A 16,728-nucleotide genomic window follows, 5' to 3' on the forward strand; every position below is an offset into this window, starting at 1 on the left:
CTCTCTTTATCCCTGTCTAGGATTAGGAGGGCTGGAAACATTCATGCACCTTATCTTTAAACAGTGATTGCTTGCTGCTAGCTTGCCAGAAATGGCCCAGGCAGGTTCCCCCTTCTCTCAAAATACATGAAGCCTAATCTAGCTGGGTTTTTGGTATTTCAAGGCACATACAGTAGGAGCAATATGTTGTATCAGTGGGCAGCAGAGTGTGTGCTCAAAGAAAGCAAGATCTCCGTGGCCCAATGTGCATTTGTTCTCAGCACTTTTCACAGATGATAAGCCAAATGTAAAAACACCTCCCACCCACAGGACAATAGATTTAAGGGTTTGTGAAACTTGTTCGAGCATTAAACTTTTTCATTCCACAAACTTCTCAGAATGTTTTTACAAAGTAAAATGTCGGGTGTTAATTTTAGCATGTAGGACAAAGCATGCTATCACCTACATGGATTATTTCCAAGGAAGGTCATCAGCTGTTGTGCTCTGCCCTCTTTCTTCTCACCTCTTTCCCCCCCTCCCCTGCCTCTCTTCCTCACATTACACCCTCCCATCCCTCTTTGTCTCTGTCTCCTTCTGTGGGCTGCAAAGTCGGTCATGGTCACAGCCCTGCTGTCGTGTCCCAGTGTTAGTGTAGGAGCAGCTCCGGGCCATTTGACACCCACGCAATGGCGTCTAGAGTCCTGGGGCGCTACTCTGTCCTCCACCCCGGGTCAACTCACCTCTCCACTGGGCCCTGATGGGGTGACTACCCTGTTCCCCCGCTCACTTTTCAGATGAACGCACAGCATTGATGCCTCCAACTAGAGCAGAGCTCAGCTGTGCTACGCTTAATGATTTTCTACTGTTCAAACCACATCCACCTAATCTACATTGTTTTATACTGAGCTTAAATGATTCCAGCCTGCCTGTCTCTTATTACAGCTATCTTTAATAATAGCACTAAAGCTATCAACATTTTATTGAAAACAACAGCAATAAAAAGTCCTTTTTTTAATAAAAAAATACTATTAAGATATTTCAAGGAAAGCTGTGAGGCGTTATCTTGCCAAAGACCTTTAAAACAAGTACAGATCACTGTTCCAAACATAATATAATAAGAAGAAGAATCAGGAAAAAAAACTGTATTGATCCCTGCAGGGAAATTGCTTTATTACTGTTGTTAAAAATACAGCAATGAAAGGAGCAATTACATGTTACAAAAAGAGAAAAATGGAGCTGAGAAGTAATAACACTAATTAAAAAAAATACACAATACTTAACTAGAAATGTATACCTGGTGATTCAGAATATTACGCATGGTCAAACATTCGCATGTTTGTTTTGTGCTTGTTTTTTTTGCGCTATGGTAGTTTACTGTCATTCCAACACCTGTGGTGAGTTTGCCAGCCCCAGCTAACTCAGCCTCGGGCTATATACAGCTTTAAGGTAGACAGCTCATCAAAATGAATGACGAGTGTTGAGACATGAACTTGACCAGCTACAGCTGTGGAGAAGGAGAGTGGAACCAACAATACAGTTTCTGCCTCAAGGGGAGAAAACCTGCACTTTCTGTATTTCTGAGGAATTCAAACATCATACAGCCTCAGTTTATCAGACTTCACCATTTCTGTTATCTGTTGGCACCATATCCTTGCAAATAAAAATAAAAAAATCAGAAGACTAGGTGCTAAAAAGAGAGAGAGAGAGAGAGAGAAAGAAACACTAGAAATAATGAAGCCCTAAAATAACAGCAGGCTGTGGTATTCTCTGCACAATATAAGCCCACTCAGGAAAAGCAAAAGTGGTGTGATCTGCAGTGTGCGCCTACAAGGCTACCCATGCATTTGCAAATAAAAAATGGGAATGTAACATAGCCCGGACATGTATTCAACTTGTTGACTTTCTACTGCTCACTTTATCAGGTGATGCATCCACTTCTCACCACAGGAAAAAACACCTTAGCTGTACAAGTTTGTTGCAAAAGTTAACTCTGAAAGTTGAGTTAAAGTAAATTTAGGATGTGAAAGAGCTGCCATGCTGGCAACAGTCAGAGCAATGGGCCTGCTTGTTCTTAAAGCCAAAATTTCCCCTAAGGCAGAGTACACATTTATATATATTTTTTCCTCCCATGTTACAGTTGAGTGGATATTTTTGACCACGAACTTCTATTTTCCAACTGTTACAGAGTTGACTGCGATTGAGATGGGAGCTTTTGTTTAGCATTCTGAACAGAATATCTGAATTTTTAGCTTTAACATCAAACTCAAGGGACTTTCTTTGGTTTTTATTCATGTAAAATACACAACCTACTATATGCCTGAAAAATGACATAGGGACTTATGCAAGAAGTGCTTTTTGCATATGACCAGTGTCTCCACCCTTTCTTTGCAAAGAAAGGGTGGAGATCCTGCCGATTGGCTACATCAAAGCAAGTGTGCATACGCGCAAGATGGATGTAACTTGCTGGATGGGGATAAAAATAAAGCTTTAACTAAAAGGAAATTAAAAGGAAATTAAGCAGTCCTTCTCGAACAGTTCAATGATGCTGCTTTAAGTCAAAGGCATGAAATTACTGGATGAACACTTGGCTTGTAGCTGCTATAGTGTCAAAATTGTTGACTGCATATCCCAATGTTACGCAATAGTGTTGTTGTGTCCTTTTATTTACACGGTACATGCAAGTTTCTCTCCCCTCTCCTCTCCTCGCCCTGTGCTGGTGATGAAGTAGAGGAGCCTTCAGCAGAAATAACACTGCGCCACCTGAGCCCTCATCAGCGGCGCTGTGCTGCACATATCCCATTAGTGCACCTCACTAAGACAAATCTCCCAAAGCCGAGCATATTCCCAGCATAGGTGAGAGCCGAGCCAAGTAGAGCAGGGACCCTGGAGGGCCCACCATCACTGCGCCCGACGCCAGCTGCCCGCCACCTGACAGATTGGTTTTTCCCGAACTCTCAACACAGCAAATGGCAAAAAAAATGAGAAGGAGGTGTTGAAAGGAGAAGATGGAGAAGTAAAACACTGAACTCTGTCATTTTGTGCGTACTTGAGCATATAAAAGAGTCAGAGCTGAACATCATTCAGGAAGCGGGGTTGTCACTCCTGCTGTGACTCGCAGGTCTGAGAGAGACTCTTTTGGACGTGTGGACCGAGAGTTTTTCTGTCTCGCCGTTTCAACGTACGTGGCCAGGCTGAAATGGACAAAGAGAGGAGAGGTGGTGAAAGTTAAAAGTTGCAGAAGGAGACAAATGATGAGAGAGCTCTCGAAATGCTGCCATTGACCTTGATGTTGCAGTTGAGCAGGGTCGTTCTGCCAGGCTGCCCTCAGCTGCTCTGACACCTTTTACAGGCTTTCCATCTAAATCTCTACCAAGTCTATCATTTCACCTTCCTGTTACTGTTTTCATTATTTCTCCAGCTAACTGCTCTCTCTGCCCCTCTTTTCTTCTCCGCTATGATTAATAGGTATAGCTCTCGAATCAATAAAGCATTTGTAGAAACTCCACATAGAATAGATTAAATGTACTCAGTGCCATCCACACTTCTGGTGACCAGCATGTACTATTATCGAGATTTAGACCTGTTTTTAGCTCCAAATATAATGTGTGCCTGTTTATCTCTCTCTTAAGATGAATAGAGCTAGAGCACAAAGGCAGTTATTTACAATTTTAACAATTTACTTATTTGTTTCATTTGTTTGTGTTCTACTTCTCCGACACCTCTCTTTTTTCTCCTGCGGTTTCCTAAACAGCTGGTGTTTTCTTTGTGGATCTATTTTTTTAAGCTTTCTTGTCATCTACACATCTGTTGGCTTGTGTTACTTGATCTGTTGTTACTCCTTCATAGGTGTGGTAGCACTTTTCCAAAAGGTAACATTTAAACAAAAAAGAAATTATATCACTGGAAAGGTTAAGTGTGCTTGGGAGACAGGGAGAGCCAGGTGACCTGCAGACCAATTTGGCATTCTGGATTAGGTTCTGAGCACACAGCTCTCGGGGCATCTTTTGAAGGACAGGAGCTGTGAACGGGGCTGTGCACTGTCTGCAGACACTGTCTAACAGAGCCATAGAAGCAGACTGGCTGTCACTGCTGGCCGGTATGCAGCTCACATCTTGCTTCACCCAGAGCTTGAACAGGAGCTCAGCAAGGGCTCGGCAGCGAGTCAACCCCTCTTCTCTCCTCGGTGTAATTCGGCCACTCCTGTCAAACTGTGGAAGGGGAGGGAAAGAGAAGCAGTAAGGAAAAGAGACATCAGCAGCAGTCAGATGGGTGAAGGTGGTAGGGTTAAAGCACTGCACACTATATCTTGACTGTCAAGGCAGTTGATGTGAAGCATTTAGAGAATAGTTATTGAGAAACTGTGACAGCAGGTGGTCTGAGAGAGTGCGATGAAAGAGTAGAGGAAATGTAAGGTTAGCGATTTCTGGCTTTTAATTTTTCTTTACATCTGACTTAAATGATTAAAGGTTAATAATAATAATAATAATAATAATAATAATAATAATAAATAAAGGTTGTTGCAGTGCTTATAAGGCTGTTTCATAGGTCATAGCGCACTACAGTCATGGCAATGACCCAGGACAGGAACAGTGTTTGAAAATGTGGCATGTTCAATACCCGGCAGGCTACAAGAATGGCTTGGCCCTTGTATCAGTTTATGTGGGTTGAAATTGAATTCCTGACCTCTTTCGTTAGACTATGACACCGTCTCCCATAACCTGTTGTGCCTTACAGAGGTCAGGGGTTGTACAATAGATGAGCGACTAGTTTTTAATCTTGAAGAGGGTCACTGTGACTGAAAAAATTAAGCTGTGTTTATCTGTTAGCTTGTGGTCTTTGAATTAGACATACTGAACTGTAAAGGTTGTACTCACAGAGCAGCAAACTAACTTGTGCATTTGTGCAGAGGATCTAAAATCAATGTGCCTGAGTCAAGTAGTGTGAACGACACAGACAAACAAACTCAACTATTATTACTTTGAAATGAAGAGAGCTGAAACACTGCTCTATAGCAGATTGTCAGCTCTTTTGGTAATGGCATATACTGTCTACTCTTTAGCTCTTAGCAAGGCTGGCCCGAAGGGTTTTATAGTCAATAGCTCATTCTGATTGTTTGCACTTGGGAAGTTGTCTACAGTGGAAGCAAATGATCCTGAGATCAGCATCTAGCAAAGCCTTCCCTTATTAAAAATTAATAAAGTTACAATCTTTTTTTTCCATCGATACAATCACAACAGCTCGCACAGTTGTTGTTAATACAACCACATTGCTTGTTAGGCACGCTGCCTTTATGGTTACTCTGGCATGCGGGTAAAATAAAATCGCTTAAAAGTTCATACGTCTAAGTGTAATTGTCCCCATCAAGACAAAATCTTAATCAGTTCTGCTTGAAGTGAGGGCTTGAATAGGGCTTTATACTTCCAGATGCTTGCAGATGTGTCTTTACATGTGTCTTGTATTTGCTCTCCTCACCCTCCAAAAATAGCACTTCTTTTCACCCTGCATCTGGCAACAAACTTCTACAGCAGTTGAACGGTCAGCTGTGCTCATCTGCCAGTGCCGAGCAGATTGTGCTGCTTTCTATTGATTTAAGGAGAAATGCCATTACCTTTGGAGATATCCGTTTCTGTTTGTTTGCCTGTCTGTTTTTGTCTCCCTCTGGTATCTGCATGTTGTATACAACAGGTATTGACACTTTTTTTTTGTTTTCCTTTTTTATGTCTAGGCTTTCCCAATGAGCCTGCAGCTGACATTGCTTTGAAAACAGTAAAACGCTGGATCGAAGACAATCCTGATAAGGTAGGACACGCCTGCATGATTCATGTTGTCGATCTGAGGTCACTTCCTCATTTGTGAAGTAACCGCCTATTTCTCACGTTCGCCGATTTGCTGTGACCTGAGATGATTGGACCACAGCAGAAACACTGAACTCCAATTGTCATGCGTCTCTGTTTCAGACAGACATCTTATCCACCTGCCTTGCTTGGTCTGCATGCATATCAAATTAAAAGCCAGTCTGTGTCTAATCGGGTCTTAAATGGTCTGTTGACTGTTTAATTGGTCAGTGCTGGGACGAGCTGTCAAACCCAGAAGAACATAAACACATCAGATGGAATAATCTCAAATTGTTATTTGTTTTAGATAAATTATAATCACGCCTTCCAAGAACTGAAGGCTCAGATGCAGATCTGCTGCACTACCACATTTCTCTGGTCAAAAACACAAATTCACACGTTTATCTTAAACGAACGGTAAAATCTTGAAAGCAGACAATCATCTTCAATTTTTATCTGTTGCGTCTCTTGTCATTTGCAATGACCGTAATGCATCCATTTGCATTGTGCAGAGCTAAAATGTATGCCACATTTGCAAGAAAAATCTTTACCGCCAAGGTTATTTTACTCGCTGAGAAAAACACTGATATGCTCGCTGACAGAGCTCCTACTTCACGCTTTCAACACACTGTGGACTTGATGTCAGATAGGAACCGATTATCAAGTTGTAATCTTGTTTTGTGAAATTTTAAGTTCTTCACCCAGGGTGCTATCGCCTTTATAAAGTACTTTATTAATTGCTAATGTGTTAGTACTAATTAACAGGGTCAAAATCCATGAGACTGTTGTAAAATAATAACTCAGGAGATAGCTGCATGTGGCTTTTATGGTGGTGGTTTACATGCATCGTGACTTTCAAGTGATATTTAACAGATTAATATATATTTAGTCCACGATGATAAAAAAATTTGTAGTTGTCAGGAGACTGTTTAAGACTTTGCAGAACATTTGCCAGCTTGTGAGTCAGTGAGTGATGCTAACCTTTGGGGGTCATCTCTGTTTACTGTGGTACTGTTTATATCTGTCACTTTGGATTGAGGTGTTTTATAGAACTCACAGCTTGATGTGCTGCAGCATCCTTCAGCTGGTATTATGGATGTTCTCAACAAGCAGCCAAACGATACGGACTTGCTTGATTATTTTGCCGTTGTTGTGCACTTGCGCGCTGCCTGATGATTCCTGTAGCATGTAGTTGGGGAATCCATCAAGCCTTTGGCAGAAAGAAGATTTCCACCAGGTTATTGCTGACTGTAAATAACAAGCTAATGTTCAAAGCTGACTTTCGTAGTCGTGATGTTCCACATACAAGTTTGAAATGTTTTACAAGTGATGGAGGGGGCGTGAGAGACATCTGCGGAGGCTTCCCTTAGCAGTATTTGGCAAAACTGTGAGCACAGTCTGTAGATCTTCAACTCTAACTAAACCAAAAGTGATCTTTTAATAAGATCTGGGAGAATATAGCGATATATTTTACCCAGAAGCACAGCATAACATGGACGTGCACAGGAGGGCTTCCTTGCAGATTCAGATTCATTCACGGTTGCCTGGCGTTTTGTTAATCTTCGTGTACCACAAAGAAGGATGCATGATGTGATTATGTTTTTTTTATTTTGTTTGTTTGAAGAGCTCAGGAAGAATCCAAATACATGTCTAATAGAATTCTCAATGCTCAAAGGAAAAGCATGTGAGCGTTTTGAAGTGCAGTAAATCTTAAGATGAATACCTCTTTCTATGTTTAGAAAAGCAATTTATCACTGTAACATTTACTCAATAGACACACCCAGTGTTGGCATGATTGATAATTGACATGATTCAGTTTTTAGGTGCTGTCAACTCGAAAATTGTGAATGGGCAGTTGTTTACCATGCGTAAAGACATTTTCAATCAAAGTCTTGAAAGTACAGTATTCTACAAGTTTCGCTTTCTCAGTTTCGCTTCAAAGGCAATCCAGAGGTTGTGTGCAAAGTTGCATGCGATGCCGGCTCATCTCCAGCTCTGTACGCTCAGTCTGTGTTGTAGGCGTCTACAGAATCAAGTCATCTCGGGGCCATGTTTTGTAGAAGATACCGTGTGGCTGAATTTTAGCACAGTGGGTTGGCTGAGCGTCTAACGTGGCCAGGGTAAAAGTGTAGACAGCAACCAGTTTATAGGCATTCGAATCTGGCAGGTTTTAGTCACAAGCAGCTATTGATCTGTAATTGTCCACATAGAAGTCTGAGAAGACAGTAACGTCAGGTGGCAGAAGACTTTGTGTGTGTACGGTGTGTGTGTATGTTTGGGTGTGTGCAGGGCTTGATGGGAAGATAGAATGAAAAGAAAACAAAGAACGGGACACTGTGTGATTGATTAACAGAAAGTTTATCTACCGGGCCAGCAAAGTGTAGCCCTAATGCACTCAGCTACACACAAAGGCCCCAATTCGAGATTGAAACTCACTCTTGAAAGCACCTAGACTTCCATTGTGGAGGAATAAACAGCCTCAATGTGGTCAGGGAGAACAGATCCTTTAATCTAGAGATACTTGAGTGCTGAACTGATTCTTTAGATCATAACAGATGAAAGAATAAGGGGCTCAGTCCCTGCTTCCCCGTATATTCCATGTGAATTAATGAAACAGAATTTGTATTTGTAAACAACAGACCATAAAGCTCTAATGACTTCAAAAAGTACATAAGGGGCCAAGGCAGTGACATCCTAGAGACCCACTCCTCCATATGGCCTTTGAGCGGTTTCCCCCCGGCTCACAGCAGACATGCCTCTCCTCTCATCTGGCTTTGGTTTATTTCTCATTTTCAGATCTAATTTGGTTTAATTCAGGCTTACATAGGTTTAATCTGCAGATGAAAAATGCGGTCTGACACTTTATTTGGCTGCCACGGATGCGCTCTGGATAGCCAAGCTTTTTAATGAAGCGTTTCGAGGGCCCCGCAGCCCAGCATTACTGACATAGTCTGAACACTTGAGACAGATTGAGAGTCTGTAATAAGCTCTGCTGCACTGTGCTGCTCAGGACAGAATTGATGTGTAGAGATTTCACCTTTCAACATTACTCTGGTTTGGGCTTTAGTATTAAGCACTCCACTGTGCCAATGATGCTCCCAAAACAGGTGTTTACATCCTATTTCCTGTTCTGTCAATGATCTGTTTACCTTAGTAGCATTTGTCATTTAAGACACCTGATAATAAATTCCATCTCAAGCTAAGGCTGTAGACTCTGTGACAAATGTCAAGTGTCTGTTACGAATAAATGCAATATTTTGTATGCTTTGTATGGTTGTGGTTTTCTGCGTGAATGCGTATCAGCTTAGGAGCCTGTCTGGGTTTTGGCAGATGGAGCTGCAACATGTCAACTTTGAGGCGTTCATTGTCATTCGGTTGAATAAGATGGATGGTTGCTGTTACGATGGCTATATTGTGTGGTTCGTATTTAGAAAATCTAAACGTTGCGACCATTTTTATCTGGCATGCTGGGTAAGCAGACAGTATATTAAATATATGGTGCTTGCTTGTTGTCTCCTATACGTGACAGTTATGATGGTAATGAATTCCCCAAAAGAGAGACCAAAAAAATCGAGACAGAGTTTTCGTTCCATTAGCCTCATCCAGTCAGCTTTTTTTTTTTAAATATCAGAGAAGATCCATTTTATTCGACTTTCTAAAAGGCTGAAACAGGGGAACAGATTTAAAATAAATGATCGCTTTATCGGTTGTGAGAAATTTGAGCTTTTTTATAATAAGATAATACCAACTTCTTTATCAAAATCACCGATATCAATAAGCTTTCATTCAGTGTGTGAAAGACAGGCTGAATAATGATGTTAGTGTTGTTTGTGTCTACATGTATGTGTATATATTAGTCTTGTTTACATATCATATAATGAAGGAAAAAATAGGCACATTATGGGCCTCGATATCCATTTGAATAAGAGCCAAAGAAAATACAGCAGAAACAGTCATTTCAGCTTCAAGTTATGAACAAAGCCCTTTATGAGAAAATACTTTGAGACCCAAGAGCAATTGAAGCAAAAGCTGCTACTAAGTGGGGTGGTACTTGAGCTCTATGTTGCTGCATTGCCTCTTCATGGTGTTTTTTTATTGTCTGGTATCCAGTGAAAACTCTTTGCCAAATGATGCATCTGTAGTCGATGGTGATTTGCTCAAATTTGCTCCCTGCATGCCTTGAGGATGCTGATGTGCCACTGATGGGCTGTGCAACTGGCATAGTGTTCAAAGCCAGCGTGGTCTTTTGAAGTCAGCGTCTAGCCCCTTTGAATTGTTTGCTGTGACTGGGAGCATCAGGGAGACACGGCCTGATCAGAAGAACATGCCTAACCACTCAATTCTGCATCCACATGATATACTGTCTCGTGTGGATGGAGGAGCTCAGCTTGACCTCCGAGAAAAGCATTCCTCCTCTATGCGTGTCTGTCAAACACCTGCAGATTTTCCCGGGAAAATGCTTTAGAGTGAGTATATGAATGCCTTAATAGTTTTCTCTCTGAGAGAATTACTTTACTGGCACCAGTGCTAATGCATACCATGTAGTCTAATACATTAGTGGCAGCTATTTGGACCACGGCAGTAGAATGGATCTTTTATGGCTTTTATGATCTGACAATTTTATTATCTCACTCACTCTGGATAATATGGCGTGTGCCCTTTGATTCCCTTGACCTCAGGTTGGTGAAGTTATATACTCCTAGTTTCAGTGTTTAAATAGATTTAAGATGATACATTCAGTTTGTAAACCGACACTCTTCAAAGTTAATTTTTACATCTTTTGCTTTTAGCTCTGTTATCTGCAGAGCGAGCCGCAGCTTTGATAAAGTCCTCTCGCTGTCAGGGATTTTTAAAAAAAAGTTTATTATGAAGATCAAATGTTACTGTATTTTCAGTGTTTATCTAAACTGTTGCATGAAGCTCTTACCATCAGAGAGAAATCCTTTTTCTGCACGAATGAGGATTAAGCCTATCATCTTTATCTCTGCCCAAAGACCAAGGTGTTGCTTTACTCCTGGTAATTGCAGAATGATCACCTTAGTATCTGATGCAAGATGACTGAGAGTTTTCTGTACTGAGGGAGATTAATATTGAATTCTCCATTAATGTTCTGTCCCCACTTAGAGTCAAACGAATAATAAAAGAATAAATATAGCTCTACTCTACTCACAGAATTGATTGCATCTCACTCAGAAAGTAATGGATAAGCTGTTTGTGACGACTTAAGTACTTAAATCGCCGTGGCCGTTAATGCAGATTACAGAACTTATTAACAAGTAGCACCTTCTGCAATAATGCACACTTGTCTTTATGGGCTCTACCTATTTCTGAGGCTTAAAACAATGTTAACTCTTTATGCACGACTAGAAAGCCCTCAATGTTTTTGAAGTTGGAAACTGACGTCTTCCATAACCAGGTGCTCTTTTACACATGCACCGAGCCCACCAATAAACACAGCCCACTGCACTCTGACACATGGACAGTAAGATATGATGCCCTCTGAATTCAGCTCTTTCTGGTCCTGTAGATACTGTAGTGCCACTCCATGCTTACTGTGCTGGAACAAGCTATCTTAATGACATGCTAATTGATTTAGTGTAGCGCAGATAGCGGTAGGCTGGCACACCGTGATAAAGCAAGAGTGGGTCGAGCTATTGGTTCAGAGGAGGACAGGAGACTCATCAAAGTCCAAGTAGTTCATTCGCTCTATTTGAAGACAATTTTACACCACGGCGCCCCATGCTGAAGCATGGAGACCTTTACCGTGGAGGTGCTTTGTCTGTGTATGTGTGTTTGCAGTGTTAGGAGTAAGCCGGGTCGTGTACTGCAAATTCAGACGACAACAAAAACAACAACAACAAAATCGTCGGCTGTGTTGTCACAAGAATGCTCATTACAGACGATAATTACGTAGTCTATCTGTGACCTGCAGAAAAGGATGGGAAACACTGTGACTACTCCACTGTCCTCTCACTCACTAGTGCTGATACTGAGCCATGAAGTCTGGAACACACAAATAACCTTGCTTAGCATTGCTTCTGTAACGAAGTGTGCGCCGATACTGCAAAAGAAACTTGTAAACACTTGGTTATGAAGTGGATGTGGACAGTAAAGCATCCAACTTGTAAAACAGTTGCATGCATTTGCATTGTATATAGCAAGTCTGAATTCTTAAAATCAGATGTTAATGGAATACATATTATTTAAGCAGTTCATTATCTCCTGCAACTCAGTGTAAGTATATACAGTACGTTCACTATATTTGGGGGGCATCTATATATATGGAGGTGGTGCGGGCCGTCTGCCAGTTGGAAGGTTGTTGGCTTGATGTCTAACTATCCTTGGGCAAGACAAAGGACCAGTTGTCCAAAATACATTCATCACAGCATGAGTGTGGCTTGTAATTAAAAGGGCTTTGAGTGTTGGTTTAGTGTAGAAAAGCACAATTTAAATACCAGTTCATCTACCAATTATATTTGGAGGAGGAGCATGCAAATTTTAAAAGTTCTGAGATGTAGCAAGGCATAATAGTCCATAATTAAATATAGCAAACACACCTTGCTTTGATACAGTAAGCAACATCATTACCCAACTACCAGAAGAAGAGAAAGATGGCTGATTTGTACTCAGTAAGCTAATCAATTTCAGCAGCTTAACTGTTTGTAGTTATCAGGTTGGTATGCTTTCTTTTTTTCGTATTAGCATACTTATGTATTATGTTCTATAAACAAAAGCATTGTCTTAAAAACTATCATGAAAGAAATAAAAGACGCTGGACATTGGTTGCTTGCACCATGTGGCAACATGTGAGTTAATGTACTGCAGCATTTAGTCGAGGGTTCAGACGCTGAAAGGCAAGAGCTAAGCACCTAACAATGTTCAACCTTCTTGTTCAAATATTTGTAGCTGCATGAGTTCACTGCTCTTTCGCCATTCACAGCTAGTCATTATCCACCATCCCATCAACAAACACGCTCTCACTGTGAGTATTGGGGTCCAGTTCTACAGGCAGCTGTGTGTCCGTTTCTGTATGAGCATCACATAAGCAGGCCTTCCCAGTGCTACCGATGTTGTAGGATTGGGGCTCGGTTCAGGGAGGAGGGTGGAGACCACCACAGTGATTACTTTAGCTGTTGCTGTGTGATTGCACAGTCTCTGGCATGTGATTAGGGGGAATGGGCCATATCTCTCACCATCTCAAAGGGGGATCAAATCAGCCTCAAAGCCTGGCTTCAGGCGGTGGTGCATTTGAAAGTCAATGTTTTATTTCTAAGCATAAATTACTTGATCAGGGCACTTTTTAGCCCAAGGTTGTATTCTGAAATAAGGTTTGCCACATTTAGAGAGATGGCAGAAGATCTAATGATTGCATATGTCATGTCACACGCGTCCCCATCGAGTCTATAGGTATAACAGAATTTCAAACTGAATCAACTGGCCTCACAAATAGTTTGCCTGTGTCTCAGTCGCTTGTCTTTTCTGGTGGATTCTGTTAAATAAACCTACATTTAAATCTTTTGCAAAGCAGGAGTATACACAAGGATATTCAAGATAAGACTAACAAGGTCATTTTTTTCAGCAATGGCCAATTGATTCGGTTAAGCGGAAAAGGGTGTCGGTGCTCTTCAAAGTTGTGTTAAAGGTTGACAGCGTGATTTAGTTCGAGTCATGCTGAGTTCGGTGGAGCTAATCCCTACAGTAAGCTTTCTTTGGGCAGCAGAAAGAAGGAAAGATGGAGAAAGCTATGGGTAGATCATGATGCGATGATGTCGTGCCTTTGAATATTGAAATTATCCAGGTGTGTGACTGTTGTTGAACATCTCCATAGTGGGGATGGACAGAGAAATCTGTTTCTGTGGGTCCTCAACCAGCAAAGCAAGAGGAGTGGTGCATGCTGTAACTCGACAGGGCTACAGAAATCAGTCTCAGCGACATGGTACAGAATGGTAAAATAGGTGATAGATAGAGCGGGAAGCTGCGTGAAGGCTCTGGGACCACAATTTGGATGGTGGAAGATTTTATGTGCTCACTGTTCTTGTCAACAAAAATAAAAAATCCTAGATCTCAACATCCCATCTCACAGTTACCTGTTACGAAAAGTTTTACAACATTTTCTGTGAAATTTGTGATTTGTTTTGTGAATTGTGTGACTGCAGAGAAGTAAAAACAAAGGTTGATGAAGCTCCGTCACAGTGTGTTTATACAACATAAATATGCAAATGAGCAAATAATTAAGCAAAGCTGCCTATTTTTTTTATGTTTATAACAGCTTTGCATGTTAACAGTGCGACCCAAGCTTGAACCTTCTTCAGAGCTGTCTCCTCTTTGCCTTGTGCAACGTTCCTGGACCGGACACTATCCGCTGGCCTCCTGTATCCTCAGGCTGTCTAAAGTAATCAAAGGAGGGCAGCATTAATTGCTTGACCCTGGCAAGAAGCCAGGTGGTATGGGATGGGTCATCACCTGCCTAGGGAAAGGTTGCCCCTCATTTTTTTCATCGCCCATTCTTCCCCTCTTTCTTTCACTTCACCACCTGCCACAAGCAAACACCAGGAAGGTCTGGCTAGTTCTCTGTGGGGTACTGCAAAGTCACCCCAGCTAAACGCCCATCCTGTCTACCAAGCAACAGCCAACTATAAAAAGTAATAACCTTCCATCCAAAATAATAGTTAAAATTGGAATTGGGCATGCCCACTTTCCATGAACCTATTTCAGACAATGGCTCCAGTCCTATTACACAATGTCTGCCTCTGTACCCTGGCATAAACATCTTAGAGGGTGCTGTTCCAGGAAGGGTTGGGGTTTGTCTGACTTATGGCTGATGCATTCATCAAGCTCGTGCCAAGCCAATATCACACTGTCAGAAGGGAGCATGTGGCATTCTATCACCATGAGAGGCTGTGACAGAACAAGTCCTTTTCCATTACGCTCTCTCAGGGCAATCTCTGATATTGCCTTTCTGCTGCTCCATAATGCTGTTTATTTCAGTTGTTTGCACTGGTAGAATCCACTCGGCTTCTTTTCCCTTGCTCGGGCCTAATCAGTGTGAACCTCGTCGAATTTCGCTCTTGAAGAGTATAGAGCTCTCAAAATTGTTCTGTTGTGCCAACATTTTAATGTGGATTCTGAACTATATATCAGTTTTAAATAAGTAAAAAAGACTAAATTTGATCTGCAACGCCCATCTGTGCAGTTCAAGGCTGAGTATTCATTACTGTTTTTAACTGTCTAAACTCCTCTTTCTCATTTACTCGGCTGACAAAGGATCTTTTCCTTCCTCGTCACAGATGTAATAGAGAGCATTTGATGTGCCCAACCTTTTCCCATCACTGTATTCTCTATGTTTCCTATTTTTCATTCAGTGGAGGCTGTTAAGAAGCTGTCGTCCTGTAGAGTGGTCCCCAGTACACTCCTGTGTTCTCCTCGCCTGAAGCACTGAATTACTATTTATGTGCTGAACTTTGACAGTACACCAGAGTCTGTCCCTGCTCAACCAGCATAACTAAAGCGGCGTAGCTATGAGGTTTTTTTTTTTTTACTTGTCTTCTGCTTTCATGACTTCCTCTTCGCTGAATAAAAGGTGGGCTGGAGTGGTTGTGGGGGGGTAGTGTGTGAAAGCATCCCATTGGACTCCTTAACAACGGATTTGGCTTGCACATGCTGCACAATCAAGACAGAAATCTCTGCTTTGATTCACCTTCAGCTTTCTCCTAATGCATTGTTTATTACCGATGTCCAACACGAGCATGTTTCTGCAACAAATAAATTAGGTTTGCAGCTACTTTTTTAATCACTCCTAACAGTCTCTCCTGACTGCTGAAATGAAAATGTACCTCTTCGTGAAGTCATCGGATTAGATTTGTTCACAGTTAGGGGATGAAAAGCACACTCACTTGGTAATGTGAACACCACAGACAGAGTTTTTTCATAAAAGCTTTGATGGACATCAAATCTAATCTGGAGGATACAGAGCCAAAGTATTCTAGCAAATCTGGTACAATTTTCTGCCTTTGATGCGCAGTAATTCTACTTTCTCATCCGAAGAGGGCAAACCTCAAACTGAGCAGACGAGATTTTCTCAGAGAATGAGGTTATGCTGCAGACATTCATTCTCCAATGGGAACTCCATTGATTATCTTGCATATCTGTCTGGCTATGAGATTTCTCAGCACTTTCATGCCAGAGTTTTCTGTCAGATATCTGTCCTTCCTCGTAGAAAATTCAGTGTTATAAAAGCGTTGTAAGTTAAATGTCGAATCTCTTTTCTTCGGTGCTGAGACAGACTGCTGCTACATTGCACGGTCACTTTTTAGCTAGCTGCTGTAAAAATTGTTTGAAATGTTACAAAAATAAAAAGCCGATGATGGGTTTTTTTACACTGCAGCATTAAAGGCAGTAAAAGAATCACTGAGAAATCCATATAGCGTATATGTGTTACATTACATCAAAGGGGCGAACCTTTAAATTATGTTTGACAATGAATTCCTTTACATACACCCAGCAGATTTTGTAAAAATGCTTCTTTTTTAACTTTTAAAGAGGTTTTTTTGTTGTTGTTTTTTTACTTTTTAAGAATGTAAGTAACATTTTGGTCCGTTGGGAAATGCTACAGGCAGTAACAAGCTTTAGATGAAACGGATTCATGGTGACAAACAATATATATATAATCTACTGAGTAACATGTAATAATGAGGTCTCTGAGTATGCTGATAATGATATCAATTATACTGAGAACTGAAATTGTTAATAATTAGAAGTGTCTGTAGTACTCATAGTCAGCCGGTAAAAAAGCCTGTTATCAAGCTGATATGTTGATACCTACATTATATTGTGACAAATATCAGTGTGGGGTGTTAAGTGTTATCAGCCGGGTGCCCGTGTCTAATATTGTTGCTTAAGTGCAGCGAAGATTCTT

At 41.2% G+C, this 16,728-nt stretch overlaps 1 protein-coding gene across 1 annotated transcript in view; it reads left to right on the top strand.

Annotated features, from left to right (window-relative positions):
* Positions 1-16,728, top strand: part of macrod2 (mono-ADP ribosylhydrolase 2) — a 401,770-nt gene that overhangs the window by 309,709 nt on the left and 75,333 nt on the right. Inside the window, exon 8 of the mRNA XM_026190215.1 lies at positions 5,705-5,778. Coding sequence (XP_026046000.1) covers positions 5,705-5,778 — 74 coding nt within the window. The remainder of the gene's footprint in view (positions 1-5,704; positions 5,779-16,728) is intronic.

This window comes from Astatotilapia calliptera, chromosome 13 (assembly GCF_900246225.1).
Source record: "Astatotilapia calliptera chromosome 13, fAstCal1.2, whole genome shotgun sequence".
NCBI classification, from domain to species: Eukaryota; Metazoa; Chordata; class Actinopteri; order Cichliformes; family Cichlidae; genus Astatotilapia; species Astatotilapia calliptera.